This window comes from Neovison vison, chromosome 9 (assembly GCF_020171115.1).
Source record: "Neovison vison isolate M4711 chromosome 9, ASM_NN_V1, whole genome shotgun sequence".
NCBI classification, from domain to species: Eukaryota; Metazoa; Chordata; class Mammalia; order Carnivora; family Mustelidae; genus Neogale; species Neogale vison.
In genome coordinates this window covers 62405818-62429763 of record NC_058099.1, presented here as the reverse complement: position 1 = coordinate 62429763, position 23946 = coordinate 62405818, and the positions used below count along the sequence as shown (strand labels likewise).

The 23946-nt window shown below is 39.2% G+C and overlaps 1 protein-coding gene across 2 annotated transcripts in view; it reads left to right on the top strand.

The window, feature by feature from the left end:
* The window catches only part of MLANA (melan-A), a 29600-nt gene extending 5654 nt beyond the window's left edge, over positions 1 to 23946 (top strand). For both annotated transcript variants that reach the window (XM_044264333.1, XM_044264332.1), the window contains exons 4-5: positions 11888 to 12001; positions 23887 to 23946. In XM_044264333.1, coding sequence (XP_044120268.1) covers positions 11888 to 12001; positions 23887 to 23934 — 162 coding nt within the window. In that variant the 3' untranslated portion in view covers positions 23935 to 23946. The remainder of the gene's footprint in view (positions 1 to 11887; positions 12002 to 23886) is intronic.

Below are 23946 nucleotides of genomic sequence, written 5' to 3'. Positions count from 1 at the left end.
AGGTCTTTTATCCATTTTGAGTTGATCTTTGTGTACGGTGTAAGAGAATGGTCGAATTTCATTCTTCTACATATAGCTGTCCAGTTTTCCCATCAACATTTATTAAAGAGACTGTCTTTTTTCCACTGTATATTTTTTCCTGTTTCATTGAAGATTAATTGACCATAGAGTTGAGGGTCCATATCTGGGCTCTCTACTCTGTTCCACTGGTCTATGTGTCTGTTTCTATGCCAGTAACATGCTGTCTTGGTGACCACAGCTTTGTAATAAAGCTTGAAATCAGGTAACGTGATGCCACTCATTTTATTTTTGTTTTTGAACATTTCCTTAGCGATTCGGGGTCTCTTCTGATTCCATACAAATTTTAGGATTATTTGCTCCAGCTCTTTGAAGAATACTGGTAGAATTTTGATCGGAATGGTATTAGAAGTATAGATTGCTCCAGGCAGTATAGACATTTTGACAATGTTTATTCTTCTGATCCAAGAGCATGGAATGGTCTTCCATCTATTTGTGTCTTCTTCAATTTCTTTCATGAGTGTTCTGTAGCTCCTCGAATAAGATCCTTTACCTCTTTGGTTAGGTTTATTCCCGGGTATCTAATTGTTCTTGGTGCTATAGTAAATGGAATCGATTCTCTAATTTCCCTTTCTGTATTTTCATTGTTAGTGTATAAGAAAGCCACTGATTTCTGCACATTGACTTTGTATCCTGCCACGTTGCTGAATTGCTGTATGAGTTCTAGTAGTTTGGGGGTGGAGTCTTCTGGGTTTCCCATATAAAGAATCACGTCATCTGCGAAGAGAGAGAGTTTGGCTTCTTGATTGCCAATTTGGGTACCTTTTATTTATCTTTGTTGTCTGATTGCTGTTGCTAGGACTTATAATACTATGTTGAACAAGAGTGGTGAAAGTGGGCATCCTTGTCGTGTTCCTGATCTCAATGGGAAGGCTGCAAGCTTATTCTCATTGAGGATGATATTTGCTGTGGGTCTTTCATAGATAGATTTGATGAAGTTCAGGAATGTTCCCTCCATCCCTATACTTTGAAGCGTTTCACTCAGGAATGGATGCTGGATTTTGTCAAATGCTTTTTCTGCATCAATTGAGAGGACCATGTGGTTCTTCTCTCTTCTCATATTAAATTGTTGTATCACATTGAATGATTTGCCAATGTTGAACCATCCTTGTAGCCCAGGGATGAATCCCACCTGGTCATGGTAGATAATCTTTTTAATGTGCTGTTGGATCCTGTTTGCTAGGATCTTGTTGAGAATCTTAGCATCCATATTCATCAGTGATATTGGTCTGAAATTCTACTTTTTCATAGGGTCTTTGCCTGGTTTGGGGATCAGGGTAATGCTGGCTTCATAGAAAGAGTCTGGAAGCTCTCCTTCTGCTTCAATTTTTTTGAAACAGCTTCAGGAGAATAGGTGTTATTTTTTCTTTGAAAGTTTGGTAGAATTCCCCAGGGAATCCCTCAGGTCCTGGGCTCTTTTTTGGGGAGCGGTTTTTGATCACTGCTTCAATCTCATTACTAGATATCGATCTATTCAGATTGTCAATTTCTTCCTGGTTCAATTTTGGGAGTTTATATTTTTCCAGGAATGCATCCATTTCATCAAGTTTGCTAAGCTTATTGGCATATAACTGTTCGTAATAACTTCTGATAATTGTTTCTGCTTCCTTGGTGTTAGTTGTGATCTCTCCCTTTTCATTCATAATTTTATGAATCTGGGCTTTCTCTCTTTTCTTTCGGATTAGTGTGGCCAGTGGCTTATCGATCTTATTGATTCTTTCAAAAAACCAACTTCTAGTTTCATTGATACATTCTACTGTATCTTTGGTTTCTACTTCATTGATCTCAGCTCTAATCTTGATGATTTCCCTTCTTACGTGTGGAGTTGGTTTGATTTCTTGTTGATTCTCCAGTTCTTTAAGGTGTAGAAAAAGCTGTTGTGTTCTGGATTTTTCAATTTTTGAGGGAGGCTTGGATGGCTATGTATTTCCCCCTTAGGACTGACTTTGCTGTATCCCATAGGTTTTGGACTGAAGTGTCTTCATTCTCATTGGTTTCCATGAATTGTTTCAGTTCTTTGATCTCCTGGTTGATCCACGCATTCTTAAGCAAGGTGGCCTTTAGCTTTCAGGTGTTTGGGTTCCTTCTGAACTTTTCCTTGTGATTGAGCTCCAGTTTCAAAGCATTGTGATCTGAGAATATGCAGGGAATAATCTCTGTCTTTTGGTATTGGTTGAGTCCTGATTTGTGACCCAGTATGTGGTCTATTCTGGAGAAGGTTCCGTGTGCACTTGAGAAGAATGAGTATTCTGTTGTTTTAAGGCGGAATGTTCTGTATATATCTATGAGGTCTATTTGTTCCAATGTGTCATTCAATGCTCTTGTTTCTTTATTGATTTTCTACGTCGAAGATCTATTTCTGAGAGAGGCATGTTAAGATCTCCTACGATTAGTGTATTCATATCAATATGACTCTTTATCTTGATTAACAGTTTTCTTAAGTAATTGGCTGCTCCCATATTGGGAGCATAGATATTTACAATTGTTAGATCATCTTGGTGGATAGTCCCTTTAAGGATTATGTAGTGTCCTTCTGTATCTCTGACTACAGTCTTTAATTTAAAATCTAATTTATCTGATATGAGAATCGCTACCCCGGCCTTCTTTTAAGGCCCATTGGCAAGAAAGATGCTTCTCCATCCCTTCACTTTCAGTCTGGGTGTATCTTTAGGTTCAAATGGGTCTCTTTAGACAACATATGGATGGATCCTGTCGTTTTAACCAATCTGCAACCCTGTGCCATTTTATGGGCGCATTTAGGCCATTCACAATTAGCGTGATTACTGATAGATACGTTTTTATTGACATCGAGTTACCTTTGAAGTCTTTCTTTCTGTAGACTGTCTCTATATTTCTGTTCAATGCTATTCTTAGGATTTTTCCTCTTTTATAGAACCCCCCTTAATATTTCCTGCAGTGTCAGCTTGGTGGTTGCATAGTCTTTTAAGCCTTGCCAGTCTTGGAAACTCTTTATCTCTCCATCCATTTTGAATGTCAGTCTTGCTGGATAAAGTATTCTTGGTTGCATGTTCTTCTCATTTAGTGCCCTGAATGTATCTTGCCAGCCTTTTCTGGCTTGCCAGGTCTCTGTAGACAGGTCTGATGTTATTCTGATGGGCTTCCCTCTGTAAGTAATGAGCCTCTTTGCCCTAGCAGCTTTCAAGAGATTATACCTACAATTATAATTCCTCAATTTGACTATCAGGTGTTGTGATGTTTTTTTGGAATGTATAATCTTGGATGGAGACCGTTCAGCCTCTAGTACATGAAGCACGTGCTCCACTATATCTTCTAGACTTCTTTATTTCTCCTCCCTTTCAGAGATTCCAATAATTCTGACGTTGGAATGTTTTATGGCATCATTTATTTCCCTGATTCTGTTTTCATGGTTTCTAAGCTGTTTTTTCCAGGCTTCCTCCTGATCCTTTCTATCTGTTTGTCCTCCAGATCACTAATTCTATCTTCTGTCTCAGTTACCCTAGCTTTGAGAGAGTTTAGATTATATTGGAACTCATTGAGAGCATTGTGAACCTCCTCCCTGGTAGCTTTAAGCTCTGCCCTAACATTGTGAACATCCTCTCTAGTCGCTTTCAGCTCGGCCCTAATGAATTCTGTTTGGTCATCCATGGCTTTCTCCAACCTAGCTACTGCCTGGATAACTGTTATCCTGAATTTTCTTTCCAACATATTGTCTATGTTGATATCCATTAGCTCTGTTGCAGAAGGTCCATCCTCTGTATTTTTCTTCTGTTGGGCATTCCTCCTCCTAGTCATTTTGGTGGGAGATGACTGAACAGATGTAGCTGGATGTATTAACCATGGTGCAGTCAAGGTGCACCCTGGGATGCTTCTGAGCAATCAGGATTCCCCACCCAAATGAGAGACAAAAGAAAAGAAAAAGAAAGAGATAGAGATAGAGACAGGAAAGAAAGGGAAGATGAAAGAGAAGGTTCATCCCAATTGGGCCCCAAGGTAAGATTTATGAAGTAGACAAATAAAAAGACCGATAAAAGTGGGTATTATAGAGAGCACAGCTTGCATGGAGCACTGGGTGTGGTGAAAAAATAATGAATACTGTTTTTCTGAAAATAAATAAATTGGGAAAATATATATATATATATAGATAGATAGATAGATAGATTATGAAAAAAAAAGTATATGACAAGAGAAAAATATATATATACGCAAATAAAGGAAGAATCTCGTCAAAAAGAACCCCAAGTGTAAGATTTATATACTATCAGGGATAACAAAAACACAGAAACACTGGTGGAAGAAAAAGATGGGAGAGTGGTTATAAATTCTCAGTGTGTGCAAGGAAGGTTGTTTTGATTCTTCCTGGATGTATCTTGATATCTTTGTTAAAGGACTCAACTTTCCTAAGATAAAGGGGGATTGAAAATTAGTTTACCTATATGGGTAGTATTGATTGGGGAAAGGGGATTACTTTGAAGTTTAACTCTATATGAATATTGGAAGATAAAGATAAAAAGGAATAAACTAGACTAAACTAAAGTAAAATTTAAAAAAAAAAGAAGGAATTCAAAAATAGAAATGCAAAAGAAAAACGTAGGTGTATGTATCAAAAAGTTCAGGTTAGAAGGTTATTATGGAATTTGATGTACTGGACAGCTCGCTCTGATAGTTATTAGGTTAAAAAAATTACCTATATATAAAAAAAATGAACCAGAATACTGGGAATGAATGAAAAATAAAAGTTTTCCTATGAAGTAGTGGTTGTTCTCTTGTAGTCCTTTTTTTTTCCCCCCCCTTTTTTTTTTTCCTTTCTTGGTTTGTTTTCTGGGGGAGGGGCCTGCCACGTGGGTTTTCAGTCAATGATGTTCCCTGACTTAAGTCCTCCCATGCCTCTCTAGGGGGTGGGCTCTGAGGAAACTGGTTTTTTTTTTTTTTTTTTTTTTTTCAGGCTTTTGTTCTCTGGCACTTTTTTTTTTTTTAATTTTTTTTCCAATTTATTTATTTTCAGAAAAACAGTATTCATTATTTTTTCACCACACCCAGTGCTCCATGCAAGCCGTGCCCTCCACAACACCCACCACCCGGTACCCCAACCTCCCACCCCCCGCCACTTCAAACCCCTCAGACTGTTTTTCAGAGTCCATAGTCTCTCATTTTGTTCACTTTTTTTTTCTCACTTTGACCGCTTTTGATGGTTTATGTAGTTTTAGAGGAAAACAAACTGCACCCTGATCTCCCTCTCAGAGAGAAGCCTCAGTGTGGCTGCAGAGCCTAAATAAGTTCCCCCTTAGCCACTGGCAGAGCAGGTTCCAAGTCGCGGTGCCTGGGGATGCAGGATCTCTTGCTTGTACCCAAAGCCAAGGCAGTGGCGGCTGTCTGGGCAGCTCTAGACCGCCAGAGAGGTTCCAAGCAGCAATCGCACACTGAGATTTTCCCGCTGGCCCGGGTTGGGAGTGCCTGGTCTTTCCGGGTCTAAGAGCGCCCGGCTTGCATGCACCAATTTCAGGGGAGGCTGAGGTTCGCTTGTGGGTCTCAGGCTCTGAGAACGGGGCACAGGTCCGAGAGCACCATGCTGGGCCTTCGCGCACCTCTCTGGGGGAAGAGTTTGGTGCAGGCTCTGAAACAATGGTGCGTATCAAAAGGCACCGGCTGGGCCTTTATACATCTCTCAGGGGAGTATCTCAGGCTCTCTAGTAGGGCTCTCGCGTTCTGCCACCTGGCGTGGATCCCATCCCCTCACAGGAACTAGAATCCACGCATTCTCAGGCGCGCTGGTGACTTAGGGACCAAGAGCTGGCTTCTCCGCTGCACTCTCTCTACCTCAGCACCAGGGGAGGCTGTCCTGGGACCGGGGACTTAAGCCGCTGTCCCTAGCCATCTGGATTCCCACAATTTCCCCCCGAGATCCTTTGCTCTTTTGGAGTGCTTTCAACCAGTCTCCAAGTTAATGCTGGTCCCCAGACGCATGGCACTCTCACTCGTATTGGGGTATTACTTTCCAACTGGTTGCCTCTGGTGGCTCCCTCCCCCTTTTGTTTATCTTCTGATATCAGTCCGCTGTTCCCACTCCGCTTTACCTGCCCACTGGCGTCTTCTGCCCCTGTAGAGATCCAGAGGTGTATAATTCTGATCTCAGGCTGATTTCATGGGTGATTGGAGTTCTTTGGTAGGTAATCAGCTCACTTTGGTGTACAAGTTGAAAAGGCGCTTCCTCCTACTTCCCCGCCATCTTGTCCCACCACTGGGTTTTTAACATAGCCCATTTTTTCTCTTTTTAAAAAATTTTTAAAATTTATTTTCAGTGTAATAGTATTCATTGTTTTTGCACCACACCCAGTGCTCCATGCAATCTGTGCCCCCTCAAAAACCCACCACCTGGTTCCCCCAACCTCCCACCCCCACCATTCTCTTTTGATGGCCAATGTGGTTTTGATGGAATTTTTTCCCTTTACCTAAATAAGCAGGAAGCTAACAAATTACAATCTAGTCTTAGGGCATCAGTGTCTTCCACAAATGGGAAACATCAACGGAATCTCTAAACAATAAGAACTACAGATTTCACTTCGAAGCCAGGTAGTACTTTAGCTCTTAAGCATCCAAAGGCATTCTCCATAGTGAACAATGGAATGAAAGAAGAGTTGCAATTTCTTCTCTCCCTCCCCCACTTTCTTTTTTTTTCCCTACCTCTTTCTCTCCCTCTCTCTCTCTTTCTCTTTCTCTCCCTCCACTTTCCCTCCTTCTCTCCCTTTTTTATTACACACTTGAAACTTCGGAGTTGATACATAATGGAAAAAATTCTCTTTGCAAAAGATGTTGGGAAGCCCCATTCCTCACTCAGCAAACAATTTAGACAAAGTTTCTATGTAGGTGGCACTTGGATCTTGGCAGCCTGAAGAGGGGAAGAGGAAGGTGGCAGCTATAGCTTTGACTTCTTCTCCTTGCCAAGAAGCTTGAGCAGTCCCATTAGTGCCTTTAGTGCCATGATTCACTGTGTTGCCATGGCTGATATACAGACACATAAACCAATGCAACAGAACAGAGAGCCCAGATATGGACTCTCAACTCTATGGTCAACTAATCTTCAACAAAGCAGGAAAAAATATCCTATGGGAAAAAGATAGTCTCTTCAGTAAATGGTGCTGGGAAAATTAGACAGCTATGTACAGAAGAATGAAACTTGACCATTCTCTTACACCATACACAAAGAAAATCTCAAAATGGATGAAATACCTCAACATGAGACAGGAATCCATCAGAATCCTAGAGGAGAACATAGGCAGTAACCTCTTCTATATCAGCCATGGCAACACAGTGAATCATGGCACGAAAGCAAAAACTAACGATGACTAACATAACATAATAATAAAAAGGGGGGCACATTTTGGTGTTGACACAACCACCGAGGAGCAGCCCACCAGTATGTTGACATTTAGTGGAAAGGAGAAGTTGCTGAGTCTGAAAAAGATTCTAGATAATTACCATAGGAAAAACTTGGGCTAGGAGATTAGGGATGGACACCGTGCTCATATGATACCTCACTGTGGTTTTCCCCACAGATAGGGAAGGACTTTGCTCTCTGCCACAGAACTCCATTTATGCCTCTAGCATGGAGTTAGCATTCCCTTATAACTGGTTATTTACTTTTTGTCTCTTCCATCCCTTTCCCCCATTAATGAACTAGGACAGAGTATTTCTTACTCATTTTTGTACCTCCAGTGCCTGGCACATAGCAGCCACCCGAATCCTGGCATCAGCATTTAGTTTCATTGTCTGTCATTGACTTGCATGGTGCCTTTAGATTTTAACTTCTCTGGGCCTCGTTTCCTCTACTCTACACCTAGGCACATGCAATATAACCATGATGCATAACAGTCTTTATTTAATATACATTTTCTTCTATATTTTATTTAGTTCTATTTGTATACAAAAACATAACGATTGAGTCTTTTAAGGAGTAAACGCTCTACAAACTTAATATGTTGGTACACACTTCCTAATGTCCACAACTACTAGCTTGATGCTACTAGACAAAAATACAATGATTTTTTTCCCTTTCTGCTTCAATATTCTCATCTTAAATTTAATTATACCATAACATAGAGTCTTTAATGTCATAAGCTCAGACACTGTGAACATTTTGCTTTGTAAGTTCAAATTCAACCTACCATGTCTCTATTCCTCTAGGTCTACACCAGTGATTTGTAGAGTTTCTGGAATTTTTATGAGATGGAGCTGTATTTAAATTCTCTAGTATCCATGTCTAGGGGTGCCTGGGTGGCTCAGTGGGTTAATGCCTCTGCCTTTGGCTCAGGTCATGATCCCAGGGTCCTGGGATCGGGCCCCCCCACATCGGGCTCTTGCTCAGCAGGGGGCCTGCTTTCCTTCCTCTCTCTCTGCCTGCCTCTCTACCTGTGATCTCTGTCTGTCAAATAAATAAATAAAATCTTTAAAAAAAATTCTCTAGTATCCGTCTAAAACTGCTGCCATTTATTTTTTAAATTAATATTAAAATTTTGTTTTGAGACTTTCACATGTCTTGAAAAGCTGGGTTGGGAATCAGTAGTCTAAGAAATTGGCAAAATTATGTACAGTAGTGCACTAAATACTACATTTAATTGCATAATTACCTCCTTGCCTCCCTTTAGGGATTTTCTTTTCTTTTATTTATTTACTTATTTAATAGGCTCCACATCAAAAGTGGCAGTTCTTTCATTTCAAAACCAAAAGACATAGGGGTGCCTGGTGGTTCAGTTGGTTCAGCACCAGACTCTTGACCTAAGCCCATCTCTTGATCTCAGGGTTAGGAGTGGGCTCCACACTGGGCATGGAACCTAATTAAAGAATAATAATAATAGGAGTGCCTGGGTGGCTCAGTGGGTTAAGCCTCTGCCTTCAGCTCGGGTCATGGTCTTGGGGTCCTGGGATCGAGCTCCATATCAGGTTCTCTGCTTAGTGGGGATCCTGCTTTCCTCCCTCTCTCTCTGCCTGCCTATCTGCCTACTTGTGATCTCTGTCAAATAAATAAATAAAATCTTTTAAAAAAATAATAATAGTAGTAGGTCAAAGAACATAAGTGACAATAAATGCAAGCTTCAGATACCTAAGTTACTCCACATTTAACAACCTATTTTAAGCTTTCAAATGTTCACTCTCCCACTTTCATTGACCATAGGATGGTAACAAGGTTAGTTGGAATTAAGATTTCCTAAAATGTTTCCACTGACTCACAATTTCTTTTGTCTCTGAAAAACATCTTTTGGAAGGGGGATTGCTCTTTGAGGCAACTTTTTTTTTGGTAGGAATATGATTTGTGGGGATGATAGTATTTTTGTGTTTACCAACTTTATCATTTCTAGGACATAACACTTTTTGATTCTTGGAGAAGAATTTTGAGATCCCTGCTGACAACTCAGTTTATATTCATGTCTCATGTGTTGTGTTTCTCAATACATGATTGGGGGGCTCCTGTGCTCAAATCTCCCAGACCTATTGCTAACATGCAGAGCCTGGGACCCTCTCCCCCTTGGTGTTCCTTGAGACCAAGGAAGATGCCTTTGAAAATACATGCTGAAGTTTGAATGCAAATTCAGAGAACTGGCAGTGATTTGGGGGAGTAGATCATGCTCCTAATTTATGGCGGGTGAGAAATTTACAAATAAGAAAAAGAGTAACTGATAATTGAGGTAAAGGGAGAAAATGCATTAAATACCTTACCTGGAATATATTGCTGGGAACTGGGGAGAGAAGCAGAAAATTCCTGCATTCTTACATCAAGTTTAGGGCCCTTGTGCAAATTTCAGACTAGAGTTTAGGAAAACTACTTCTCTTCAGTCTGCAGACTGTGTGGTTATCAGCCCCAATCCATGTCTGTCTTCACCTCATTGTAGTTCCAAACACTTCTCCCTGAGAAACATACCTTGATATCCTCTTCCAACCTAGCAGACCCCAGTGATCAATCACAATCTGCAGAAAAGGCTGAAGAGCTGGTCGACATCTGCACAGCCTCCATGTTCCAGCCCTTCTCAGCTGGTACCACAAAGTGTGTGCTGCTAATGCCCCACTGGCTGGATTTGGCTCATGGTATGTTTAGGTCTGCATTAAAAAAAAATTGAATTAGGTGTCAACCTAGGTACAATTAGATATAAAAGTAATATTTTACATGAAAAATCTTGATTTCTACTTTCTTTAAAAAAAAAGATCTGGCAAATATTGGCAACTGTACAGTAGTTGTCCCTTTAGATGATATATACTGCCTCCTTTTCTATGGCTCCCACCTGGCCCACCTGACACTTGTGCATTACTTGCCCTTCTAAGGATCTGAGTACAGCTGGGTCACCCAGGTGCAGGCAATAAGGAGGTGATTTGTGTGCAGAGCAGTGGTTCTCCATGTGGCCCTGGATCAGCAGTTTTGGCAGTATCACCAGGGAACTTGTTAGAAATGCAAATTATGGGCCTCACACTAGATCCGCTGTGTCAGAAATTCTAGAGGTGGGCCCAGAAATCTGTGTTAAACAAGCCATCAGGTGATACTGACACATGCTGAAGTTTGAGAACCACCACCATGGAGAATTTAACAATAATAAAAGCAACTAAAATTCTGCTTTTTATTATCACAAGGTGTCAGCAATTTCAAACTATGTCAGTGATGAAATAAATACCTCACCATGGTAGACAACTCCTGAAGTCCCCACTTGGGTATGTGTCTCTGCTCTATTCTATTCTGGGGATGGAAAATATCAACCTCTAAACCTATGCAAAGCAAACTGAGCTTTCACCCACCCATCCCCACAGTAATTCAGGATGCCTAACTTAGCCTTAGATTGACTTATCATGTTGCAGCTTGACTTGGAAGCACCAGCTACTACCACAACATTCTACAACAACAGATGCATTTGTAGTGTTTAATTTTGGAACACTGAGAAGAAATTTCTAAAAATTTTAAAAATTGGGGAAAAAAGATATTTTGCTGTCATTATGGCGAAGGCAGAAATAGACAATGTGTCCATGCTACCAAGTTTTTCCTAAGCTTGTCCTCACTGAGATACCACACTAGCTTGATCACCTTCACTCACAATCATTCTCTGAGGTTCTGGGATTCCTTTGTAACTCAGTGGGTTAAGCATCTGCCTTTGGCTCAGATCGTGATCTCAGGGTCCTGGGACCAGCCCCACATCAGTCTCCCTGCTCAGAAGAGTCTGCTTCTCCCTCTCCTTCTGCCCTTACTCCTTTCATGCACTCTTTCTTAAAGAAATAATAAAAATCTTTTTAAAAAATCATTCTTTGAGGTTCATTGTTCAGGTTCATTCTTTTTCTCCTTCCCTTCAAAAATATCCATTGACTAATGGGTGCCAGGCACTGTAATAAGTGCTTTATCCTTAGTTTAATTCCTACAACTCTTGAGATGTAGGTATCATTATCTTCATTATTAAAGATGCAAGCACTAGAATTCAGAAAGGTAAAGTGACTAGCCTGAGGTCCTGTTGCAGATAAATGGCAGAACCAAGATTAAAATCTATTTGTAGAGGCACCTGGGTGGCTCAGTGCGTTGGGCCTCTGTCTTTGGCTCAGGTCATGATCTCAGAGTCCTGGGATTGAGCCCAACATTGGGCTTTCTGTTCAGCCTGCTTCTGCTTCTCTTGCTGCCTGCCTCTCTGTCTATTTGTGATCTCTCTCTCTCTGTCAAATACTACTTGTGATCTCTCTCTCTGTCAAATACATAAAATCTTTTTTTAAAAATCTATTTTTAAAAATAACTTCAGCTTCCTTTTCTTTTCTTACTGAACTCAATTCTTTTTTTCCCTCATTCACTGACCTTCATGCATTCACATTTCAGGACAAAGGTATTCATGCTGGCATTCAAAGTACCTTAACAGGAAGTTGTTCATCTGAGGGGTTTGGTCATCAGGACAGCAAACTGCCATTTCAAGAGAATAATTGTGAACCTGTGGTAAGTTGAGATCCTGCATCTTGGTGTTTAATGTATGACTGCTTTTAACTCAGAGGAATAAAATTATTCCAGTTTAAAAATCAAGAGTGATGTGAATATACCTGATACTACTGAAATGGTTAAAATGGTAAATTTTTTAAAAATTTGTTATTTATTTTCAGCATAACAGTATTCATTATTTTTGCACCACACCCAGTGCTCCATGCAATCCGTGCCCTCTATAATACCCACCACCTGGTACCCCAACCTCCCACCCCCCCACCACTTCAAACCCCTCAGACTGTTTTTCAGAGTCCATAGTCTCTCATGATGGTTCACCTCCCCTTCCAATTTCCCCCAACTCCCTTCTCCTCTCTAACTCCCCATGTCCTCCATGCTATTTGTTATGCTCCACAAATAAGTGAAACCATATGAAAATTGACTCTCTCTGCCTGACTTATTTCACTCAGCATAATCTCTTCCAGTCTCGTCCATGTTGCTACAAAAGTTGGGTATTCATCCTTTCTGTTGGAGGCATAATACTCCATAGTGTATACGGACCACATTTTCTTTATCCATCCGTCCGTTGAAGGGCATCTTGGTTCTTTCCACAGTTTGGCGACCCTGGCCATTGCTGCTATAAACATTGGGGTACAGATGGCCTTTCTTTTCACGACATCTGTATCTTTGGGGTAAATACCCAGGAGTGCAATTGCAGGGTCATAGGGAAGCTCTATTTTTAATTTCTTGAGGAATCTCCACACTGTTCTGCAAAGAGGCTGCACCAACTTGCATTCCCACCAACAGTGGAAGAGGATTCCCCTTTCTCCACATCCCCTCCAATACATCTTGTTTCCTGTCTTGCTAATTTTGGCCATTCTAACTGGTGTAAGGTGATATCTCAATGTGGTTTTAGTTTGAATCTCCCTGAGGGCTAGTGATGATGAACATTTTTTCATGTGTCTGATAGCCATAAAATGGTAAATTTTATGTTATGTATATTTTATCATAACAAAAACATAAACAATAACAAAGACAAAAAAAAGGGAAGTTCTTAAGTTGTGTCCTCTCATACCCAGATTTTCCAGGGTCAATGATGATATCCCTAAATGTAAGAGCCAAAGGAAAAACTTGATTCTGGATACAATATTTTTTTGTCTTATGTCTAGTATATTTGCTTTTTTCTGAATGTAGATATATCTAATGGAGGGAAACAAAGCATCTGTGATTAAATGTATAAGCTGTATAGTCCAACAGGATAGGTGCTGGCCACATGTGGCTATTGAACACATAGTAGTTTGAATTAAAATGTTCTAATACCAAATTTCAAAGACTTAGTATTAGGAAAAGAATATAAATGATTCATTAATTATTTTTATATCAATTACATGTTGAAATGATAATATTTTTATATGTGGGATTAAATAAACTATATTATGAAGATTAATTTTACCTGTTTCTTTTTATTTTTGTAATGCAGTACTAGATATTTTTAAAGCCACATATGTGTTATACTCTATTTCTATTGGACAACATTGGTACTAATGTAGTATGTCATAGTGGTTTAAAAAACGGAATCTAGAGCCAAATTACTGTGAAGTTATATGATTTGGACAAGTAGCCTGACCTCTCTCTGACTTAGTTTTCCAAACTATAATATGAAAACAATAAAAATACTCCTAGAATTGTGAGCATTAAATGAAGGCCTAACCATTTGTGCTGTACTGACAATAGCACTGACCTTTAGACACACAATGAGCATCTATCTATGTGGTATAAATGTAATGTATATTAGTGGCTTTAAACAGTGTTCAAGAATTCACCAGTTAGGGCTTGGGACTTCTACTGACAGGGATAATGAAAGTATAAATACATTTTTGAGATTTGGGGAAGGCTGTTAGCTCTATTTTTTCTACTCTTCCTCTTCCCCTCAACATTTCAACATACACACTTGTGAAATTTAATATCTTGTTGGGTGGAAATGAAATGTGGGCACTTAGAAGTTTCAGTCCAGAGAAGTCGTATAAATATGATGCTGACCACCAACTTTACCTTTCTCCCAGAAATCTGTGCACTGTTGCCAAGGCCATACTCTCCCTTTCTCATTCTCACAGGTTCCTGATGCTCCACCTGCCTATGAGAAACTCTCTATAGAAAAATCAACACCACCTTATTCACCATGAGAATGTGGAGAGGTGATGAAATTATTTCCTTTGCACTTTTGCTAAAATTTAATATGGACACCTAATGTTCTGCTTCAGAATACTGTAGAAACAGTGTACATCATTTCTATTAATAAGCTTAGTGTTAAATTATTAGTGGAGCAACTGGCAATACTAATTGAGGAAAAGATAAGAAATCTTAAAATGGAAAAAACTTCGTAAATAAACATTGTAATACTGATACTATTTGTGCTAGCAGTAATTCTAATAAATTTATGGTATTTTCTGAGACAGAGTTCAAGTGTGTGTTCTGGGACCATTCAATTTCTTTTATTTGAAATTTGGCTTATACCTAATAAACTATTATTCTGATTTTTGAAGAAGCAACATTTTGACTAACATGAACTCTAACAGAATTGTTGCAGATGAGTCCATGCCATGGAACTCTCACAAAGGATACCTTTATAGAGCTAAGACCAAGAGCTGATTGACCTACCAAATTATAGTCAGTTTCATCTGATTAGGAAAGTGTCAGTAATGTCTCTTTGTGTTCTAAAATTCCATGATGCTACAATAACATACAGCAGAGATCCATTATCTTGAGTGCTGCATATAATACAGTTTTAATTACATTTCACTTCAAGACTCAATGTTATCACAATTATTGAAAAAATGCTTTTGTTAAACCAGAAGTTGGTACAAGGATTTAAATAAGATATTGTAGTTTGGCTGATGTCTTGCCTTAAGTGTCCCAGTGATAATTTAGCTCCTTTGGGCTGCCAAAGCTCTCTTAAAAAGCATAGAAGTAATCATACAGGATCAAAGATTCTGGAATGGTGTAGAATGGTGGAATGGGGCATAACATTATATTTTTTTGTTGACATCTACATATCATCTATACTATTATTTAACTAATATTTATTATTTCAGTCAACTCATTAAAAAAAATTTTTGGCTTAAATTATAACCACCCTAAATGAAAAATCAGTAATGAATACTGTTTTTCTGAAAATAAATAAATTGAAAAAAATCAGTATCATTTTCCATAAGTAGAAGATAGCCATCAAAAGGAAGATAATGAAAGTATTTTTATTCAAACCTAGAAAGATACCAATGATTGATCGCAAAAGACTGAGACCTGTTCTTTTTATTTAAGAGGGAGATTAGCAAGAAACAAAGAGCTTTCTTGCAAGAGAAAGAAATTACTTTCTTGCTATGTGACAGTGTTATTTAATGTTGAGTCAGTAAACCACCTAAAATCATCTTGTGTCATCGGAAACACCAGTGTAGCATACTCGCTTCATTTTCCACCAAAGACAAGATTGCGCTGAAGAGAAAAAATACTGAAAAACAGACTTATACACATTGAAAAAAGTCATTGAACAAAATACTGAAATACTTTCCTGTTTCTGATTCTGTCCAGTCTTATCACTAAAAATAAGCCCTTTCCCTCCCTTTTTCAAGCAAATAAATGAATTATAAAGTAAACTTCAGCAGAATTTGGCCAGATTCTTCCCTCATCACAAGTCCTAGACTAAGCCTCAATCCTCTACTTCTATAGAATATATGGCTAGGGGCATCTGGGTGGCTGCAGTCAACACTTTCTCCTCAACCAAATGTGCTCGATAAATAATATCACTTCTTACTCTCTACTTGTGCAATAAGCAGAGCAAAGTTTTTCTATTTTATATAATCTAGTCTTCCCACCTCCTCCTGCTCTGCACTAGCTTTCAGATAGTGTTACCTATGCTTGAGGCAAAGCCCAAGTTTCTATGTGTTTCCACAGGAGATTCTGATATGGCCTTCTTGATTTTTTTTTTTTTTACAGTTAAGAGTGGGCATACTTTAAGGGGTGGGGAAAAAAAGATCCATCCCAAAGATTTTCTGCTCAGGGTTAAAGTGAAGAAACTAGACTGATTGCACAAACCAATGAAGCCCATAAGTCACCTCCAATGAAGATCAGTCCTCTGAAATAACAAACACCGAGTTTTGCAGCATTTGTAAATATCTGGACTTGTCCACACCATCACTTGAGAACATTGTAAATCTTTCCCAAAAAGAAGTGAATCCCCTAAACTTTTAAACTTTTATTTTATGGCTTGACCTTAAGGACAGATACAGTCACTCAAAGATGCAGCAAAATCCCTCAAGCTCAAGTGACTGACACCAAAACATCTTAAGAGCATCTCAGAAGAATGTCCCTCAGAACATCCCTCATGTCTGGTTTGGATAAAAACACTCGATTTTAAGAAAGTCTAAAACTGCTATTCTAAGAAGTGCGGCAATGGTAGAAAAAGTGTGGGGGGATGAAGGAACAGAAGGCAGTGTTTGACAATGTGAAAACACAAATGAAAGAGACTTTAAATTATAAAGAGGGCCTGTTAAAATCTCAAAAACCACACTGAAGACAAGTTTGCTTGCTCTCTTTAAAAGAATATAATGAGGATGATGGCAACTTGAAATTAAAGAATCAGAAAATTGAGAATTCCTGGGCTGCCAATTGGAAGTTAATTTGAAGAAATACACTAATGATGTTAACTTTTTCTTAATGAGTCTTGAAGGAGAAAAACAAGGACAACTTAAAAAGTGAAGGAAAATAAATCAATGACTTTTAATTCAAATGAGTGGTCTCCAAAATGAACAAAAATCTTTGCAGTCTAAAAATACTGCTCAAGATTCAGATTTTAAAACTTCAAATAATGCTTGAAGTACATCAAGAAACATGTAACATATATCTGCAGAAAATCCATTAAGGAGTTTACTGCTCAGAAATCTAGAAGAACTTTCCTGAAGTATATGAAGCCATATATGTCAGAAGTGTGACTCCTACAGGGAGATGGTCTTAAGAAAGAGAAAAAAACACTTCATTTTAACAAGGCTGGATTATTTCCCATGAGAAGAGAGCAGCTTGGCTGAGAGAAAGTTTGCTAAGAAAATAATCACAACAAAAAAATTTGGCTCAGGAAATGTAATTCCAGTTTTCCCAAGTGGCCTCCATTTTTCCAATTGTACTCATGGGCAACAGCTAGAGAGTATCAAGAGATTCCCTGAATCATCCATTTAGGAGAAAAGTTTGACTCAGGTTATAGTAGCACAGGACATCCACGGCAGGGCATCTGTCTTTTCTCTTTAAAAGTAATTTAGAGAATAGGAGAAGCAAAATGGCAGGGGAGTAGGGAGACCTAAATTTCATCTGGTCCCAAGAATTCAGATAGATAGTCAAACTGTTCTGAACACATGCAAACTCTAAAGGAGATCAAAGGAAAGAATAGCAGCAATTCTCTGAACAGAAAAGTGACCATTTTCTGGAAGGTAGGACATAAGAAGTAAATCCGAGGTGATATGTAGGAAGATAGACTATGGGGGGAGGGGCTCCTTGCAAGTGATAGAGCACCGGAGCACAAGATTGGAACTTTTAGAAGTCTGTTCCACCTAGGGATGTTGTTCCAGTGGCTAAGCAGGGCTGGGGCTGAGGGAGCCCTCCTGGGACAGTGTGGTCTCAAGACCTTCAGGGTTTCAGAAAGACTGAAGGTGCCTGAGTGTGGTAGAGCTCCCAGGTGTTGGAGCGGGGAAGCTGGCTGCAAAGATGGAGCCAAGGACTGGGCTCTCAGCTCAGGGTTGCCATAAACCATGATCCGTGGCAGAGTCAGGCCACTACTCTTCAACAGGGACCCCGCAGTGGCAGATACAGGGAGATCCCTCCACTTCCTCCACCAGGAGGAGCAGTACAGGAGCTCACTGCAGGAATCTGCTGGGTTTGGAAACTCTGAATAGTGTCATATGCCAGAGATAGAAATCCTTGGTCACATGCCAAGTCACAGAGTGTGGCTGGAGACTAGGGAGACAGGAGTGATTGATTGCTTTTCTCTGAGGGTTCACTGAGGAGCAGGCCTGAGTTATCAGCTCCTCTGGGCTGAAGATTGGGAGCCTGCCATTTTCATTCTTTTTTTTTTTTAAAAGATTTTATTTATTTATTTGACAGAGAGAGATCACAAGTAGGCAGAGAGGCAGGCAGAGAGAGAGGAGGAAGCAGGCTCCCCACTGAGCAGAGAGCCCAATTCGGGGCTCAATCCCAGGACCCTGGGATCATGACCTGAGCCAAAGGCAGAGGCTTTAACTCACTGAGCCACCCAGGTGCCCCTGCCATTTTCATTCTTGTCCTCCAAAGCTGTACGGAAAGCTTTCAGGGAACAAATGCTATTGAGAGCAAACACAAGCAGATTTCTTAGCCTGGCCTCTGGCAAGGGTGGTGTAATACTGGTGGGGGCAAGGACACTTGAGAATCACTGCCACAGGCCTCTCCCCCAGAAGATCAGCAAGAACATCCAGCCAAGAACAAGTTTATTGATCAATGAGAACTTCAAAACCCCAGCACTAGGGGAATACAACACATAGAATTCATGGCTTTTTCTTTCCCCATGATACTTTAGTCTTTTAAAGTTAAATTGTTGGGGCACCTGGGTGGCTCAGTGGGTTAAGCCACTGCCTTCAGCTCGGGTCATGATCTCAGGGTCCTGGGATCGAGTCCCGCATCGGGCTCTCTGCTCGGCAGGGAGCCTGCTTCCTCCTCTCTCTCTCTGCCTGCCTCTCTGCCCGCTTGTGATCTCTCTCTGTCAAATAAATAAATAAATAAATAAATAAAATCTTAAAGAAAAAAAATAAAGTTAAATTGTTTTAATTTTCTTTATTTTTTCTTTTTTTCTTCTTTCCTATTTTAACTAACATCTTATCAATATCTTTTTAAAATATCTTTTTAAATTTTCATTTTTACAGTTATATTCTATCCCTTCATTATTTAATCTTACTTTTTGTATATGTATACATAAAAAATGTATATATATATATATGTTTTCCTTTCTTTAAATTTTTGGGATACAGTTTCTTCTAACAGTCCAAAATATACCCTAAATTTAACGTATGGCTTTGTTCTAGTCTCTTGCCTGATCACATTCTCTACTTCACCTTTTTAAAACAATTTTTTCTTTATTTTTCAACCCAGTTCTTATCAATTCCTTTTATTTTTTTATAAGACTCTTTTTTTTTAAAGATTTATTTATTTGACAGAGATCACAAGTAGGCAGAGAGGCAGGCAGAGAGAGAGAGAGGAGGAAGCAGGCTCCCTGCTGAGCAGAGAGCCCGATGCGGGACTCGATCCCAGGACCCTGAGATCATGACCTGAGCTGAAGGCAGCGGCTTAACCCACTGAGCCACCCAGGCGCCCCTCAATTCCTTTTAAAAATCTTTTTAAATTTTCATCTTTGCAGTCATATTTTATCCCTCTATCATAATTACCCTTATTTTGTATAAGTTTTTTTCTTTAAATTTTGGGGGGCATTTTCTTCTAACAGACCAAAATACACTCCAAATCTAATGTGTGGCTCTGTTCTATTCACCAGCCTGATCATATTCTTTTTTTTTCTTTTTCCTTTCTTTTCTCCACAGTTGTGGGTCTCTTCAGATTCATTTCAGGTATATTTTTCTGGGGTTCTTGTTACCCTTTTAGCATTTTGTTCTCTAATTCATCTATTCTTCTCTGGAAAAAAATGACAAAAATGGAAAAATTCACTTTCAAAAAAAGAGCAAGAGGCAGTACCAACTGCCAGGGACCTAATCAATATGAACATTAGCAAGATGTCAGAACAAGAGTTCAGAATAACGATTATAAATGTATATATGGGCTTGAAAAAATAAATTAAATAATAAAAAAATAAAAGTTCATAAACCATAAAAAAAAATGTATCAGATTGATTTGCAGGTGTTGAACCAAACTTAAAGCCCAGGAATAAATCCCACTTCATTGTGGTGAATAATACTTTTAATTTACTAATTGGCTAGTATTTTGGTGAGAACTTTTGCATCCATATTCATCAGGGATATTGGTTTCTAATTCTCTTTTTTGATGGGGTCTTTGGTTTGGGGATGAAGGTAATGCCAGTCTCATACAATGAGTTTGGAAGTTTTCCTTCCATTTCTATTTTTTGGTATTTTTATAGGTATATATAGAGAACCCCTTTCTGGAGAATAAAAGAACTAAAATATAACCAAGTTGAAATTAAAAAGGCATGCAATAAATGATGAAGTGCAATACAAAAAATGGAGGCCATTAATGCTAGGATAAGTGAGGCAGAAGAGAGAATTAGTGATATAGAAGAGCAAATGATGGAGAATAAAGAAGCTGAGAAAAAGAGAGATAAATATTGTATCACGAGGGGAGAATTTGAGAGATAAGTGATACTGTAAGATGAAACAATATTATTATAATTGGGATCCCAGAGCAGAAGGAAGAGAGAGAGGGGCAGAAGGTATATTGGAGCAAATTATAGCAGAGACCTTTCCTGATTTGGGAAAGGAAACAAGCATTAAAATTCAGGAGACACAGAAAACTGCTCTCAAAATCATCTAGCACTAAAGCTTACCAGTCTCAGAGACAAAGAGAAAATCCTGAAATTAGCTTGGGACAAGAGGTCTGTAGCCTACAATGGTAGAAATATTAGATTGGCAGCAGACCTATCCACAGAGACCTGGCAGGCCAAAAAGGACTGGCATGATATATTCAGAGCACTAAATGAGAAAAAAATGCAACCAAGAATACCATAACCATCTAGGCTTTCATTGAAAATAGAGAAGAGATAAAAAGCATCCAGAACAAACAAAAACTAAAAGAATTTGCAAGCACCAAACCAGTCCTGCAAGAAGTATTGTAAAGGGTCCTCTAAGCAAAGAGAGAGAGCCAAAAGTAACATAGACCAGAAAGGAATAGAAATAATACAGTAACATTCATCTTACAGCCAATACAGTGGCAATAAACTCATATCTTTTAATAGTTACCCTAAATGCAAATGAGTTAAATGCCCTAATCAAAAGACATTGGGTATCAGAATGGATGAAAACAAACAAAACAAACAAAAAAAAACAAGACCCACCGATATGCTGTCTGCAAGAGATTCATTTTAGATCCCAAAACACCTCCAGATTTAAAGTGAGGAGGTAAAAACAATTTACCATGCTAATGGACATCAAAAGAAAGCTGGTGTGGTAATCCTTAGATCAGACAAATTAGATTTTAAACCAAAGACTATAATAAGAGATGAGGAAGGTAGTATTAGAAGTCCTAGCAACAGCAATCAGACAACAAAGAGAAATAAAAGGTATCCAAATTGGCAATGAAGAAGTCAAACTCTCTCTCTTCGCAGATGACATGATTATTTATATGGAAAACCCAAAAGACTCCACCCCCAAACTACTAGAACTCATACAGCAATTCAACAACATGGCAGGATACAAAGTAAATGTGCAGAAATCAGTCGCTTTCTTATACACTAACAATGAAATACAGAAAGGGAAATTAGAGAATCGATTCCATTTACTATAGCACCAAGAACCATAAGATACCTGGGAATAAACCTAACCAAAGAGGTAAAGGATCTGTACTCGAGGAACTACAGAACACTCATGAAAGAAATTGAAGAAGACACAAAAGGATGGAAGACCATTCCATGCTCTTGGATCCGAAGAATAAACATTGTTAAAATGTCTATACTGCCTAGAGCAATCTATACTTTTAATGCCATTCCAATCAAAATTCCACCAGTATTTTTCAAAGAGCTAGAGCAAATAATCCTAAAATTTGTATGGAATCAGAAGAGACCCCGAATTGCTAAGGAAATGTTGAAAAACAAAAATAAAACTGGGGGCATCATGCTACCTGGTTTCAAGCTTTACTACAAAGCTGTGATCACCAAGACAGCATGGTCCTGGCATAAAAACAGACACATAGACCAGTGGAACAGAGTAGAGAGCCCTGATATGGACCCTCAACTCTATGGTCAATTAATCTTCGACAAAACAGGAAAAAATATACAGTGGAAAAAAGACAGTCTCTTCAATAAATGGTACTGAGAAAACTGGGCAGCTATATGTAGAAGAATGAAACTCGACCATTCTCTTACACCATACACAAAGATAAACTCAAAATGGATAAAAGACCTCAACGTGAGACAGGAATCCATCAGAATCTTAGAGGAGAACATAGGCAGTAATCTCTTCGATATCAGCCACAGCAACTTCTTTCAAGATATGTCTCCAAAGGCAAAGGAAACAAAAGCGAAAATAAACTTTTGGGACTCCATGAAAATCAAAAGCTTCTGCACAGCAAAGGAAACAGTCAAGAAAACAAAGAGGCAACCCACGGAATGGGAGAAGATATTTGCAAATGACAGTATAGACAAAAGGTTGATATCCAGGATGTATAAAGAACTCCTCAAACTCAACACACACAAAACAGGCAAACATATCAAAAAATGGGCAGAAGATATGAACAGACACTTCTCCAATGAAGACATACAAATGACTATCAGACACATGAAAAAATGCTCATCATCATTAGCCCTCAGGGAGATTCAAATTAAAACCACATTGAGATATCACCTTACACCAGTTAGAATGGCCAAAATTAACAAAACAGGAAACAACATGTGTTGGAGAAAATGTGGAGAAAGGGGAACCCTCTTCCACTGTTGGGAATGCAAGTTGGTGCAGCCTCTTTGGAGAACAGTGTGGAGATTCCTCAAGAAATTAAAAATAGAGCTTCCCTATGACCCTGCCATTGCACTTCTGGGTATTTACCCCAAGGATACAGATGTTGTGAAAAGAAGGGCCATCTGTACCTCAATGTTTATAGCAGCAATGGCCACGGTCACCGAACTATGGAAAGAACCAAGATGCCCTTCAACGGACGGATGGATAAGGAAGATGTGGTCCATATACACTATGGAGTATTATGCCTCCATCAGAAAGGATGAATACCCAACTTTTGTAGCAACATGGACGAGACTGGAAGAGATTATGCTGAGTGAAATAAGGCAAGCAGAGAGAGTCAATTATCATATGGTTTCACTTATTTGTGGAGCATAACAAATAGCATGGAGGACAAGGGGTGTTTGAGAGGAGAAGGGAGTTGGGGTAAATTGGAATGGGAGCGGAATCATGAGAGACTATGGACTCTGAAAAACAATCTGAGGGATTTGAAGTGGCGGGGGGAGTGGGAGGTTGGGCTACCAGGTGGTGGGTATTATAGAGGGCACGGCTTGCATGGAGCACTGGGTGTGGTGAAAAAATAATGAATACTGTTTTTCTGAAAATAAATAAATTGAAAAAAATTTTTAAAAAGAGAGATGAGGAAGGACAGTGTAGCATACTTAAAGGGTCTGTCCAACAAGAAGATCTAACAATTTTAAATATCTATGTCCCTAACATGGGAGTAGCCCATATAGAAGTCAATTAAGGACATCATAGAAACACATAATCAATAATACAATAATAGTAGGGGACTTTAACAACCCCCTCTCTGAAAGGGACAGATCATCTAAGAAAAGATCAACATAGAAATGAAGGCCTTAAATGATACACTGGACCAGATGGACATTAAAGATGTGTCGGGGACTGCCTCCGGCCGGGAAAGTCCCCGCCATTACAAGATGGCGCTTGGCTCACTGCCAGCAAAATACGCTGCAAGTAAACAACGAACGTTCTGGTGAAGCCTGCCTAAAGGAGGACATAGTCTATTGGCTGTTTCAAATTTAATCAGCATAGTAACAGGACTCTCATTGGCTCTCCCCATTGCTTGGCCCCTTATTGGTCACCCTACTCGCTGATTGGTCATGTAAACGTATATAAGTGTGTAGACTTGCGGAAATAAAGAGAGAGAAGATACATCTGAACCGGGGCTTCTTGTCGTCCTTGCAGGTCGAGGGCGACAAATGGTGCCATCACCCGGGAATTGTTAACAAGTAAACCTTGCAAGGA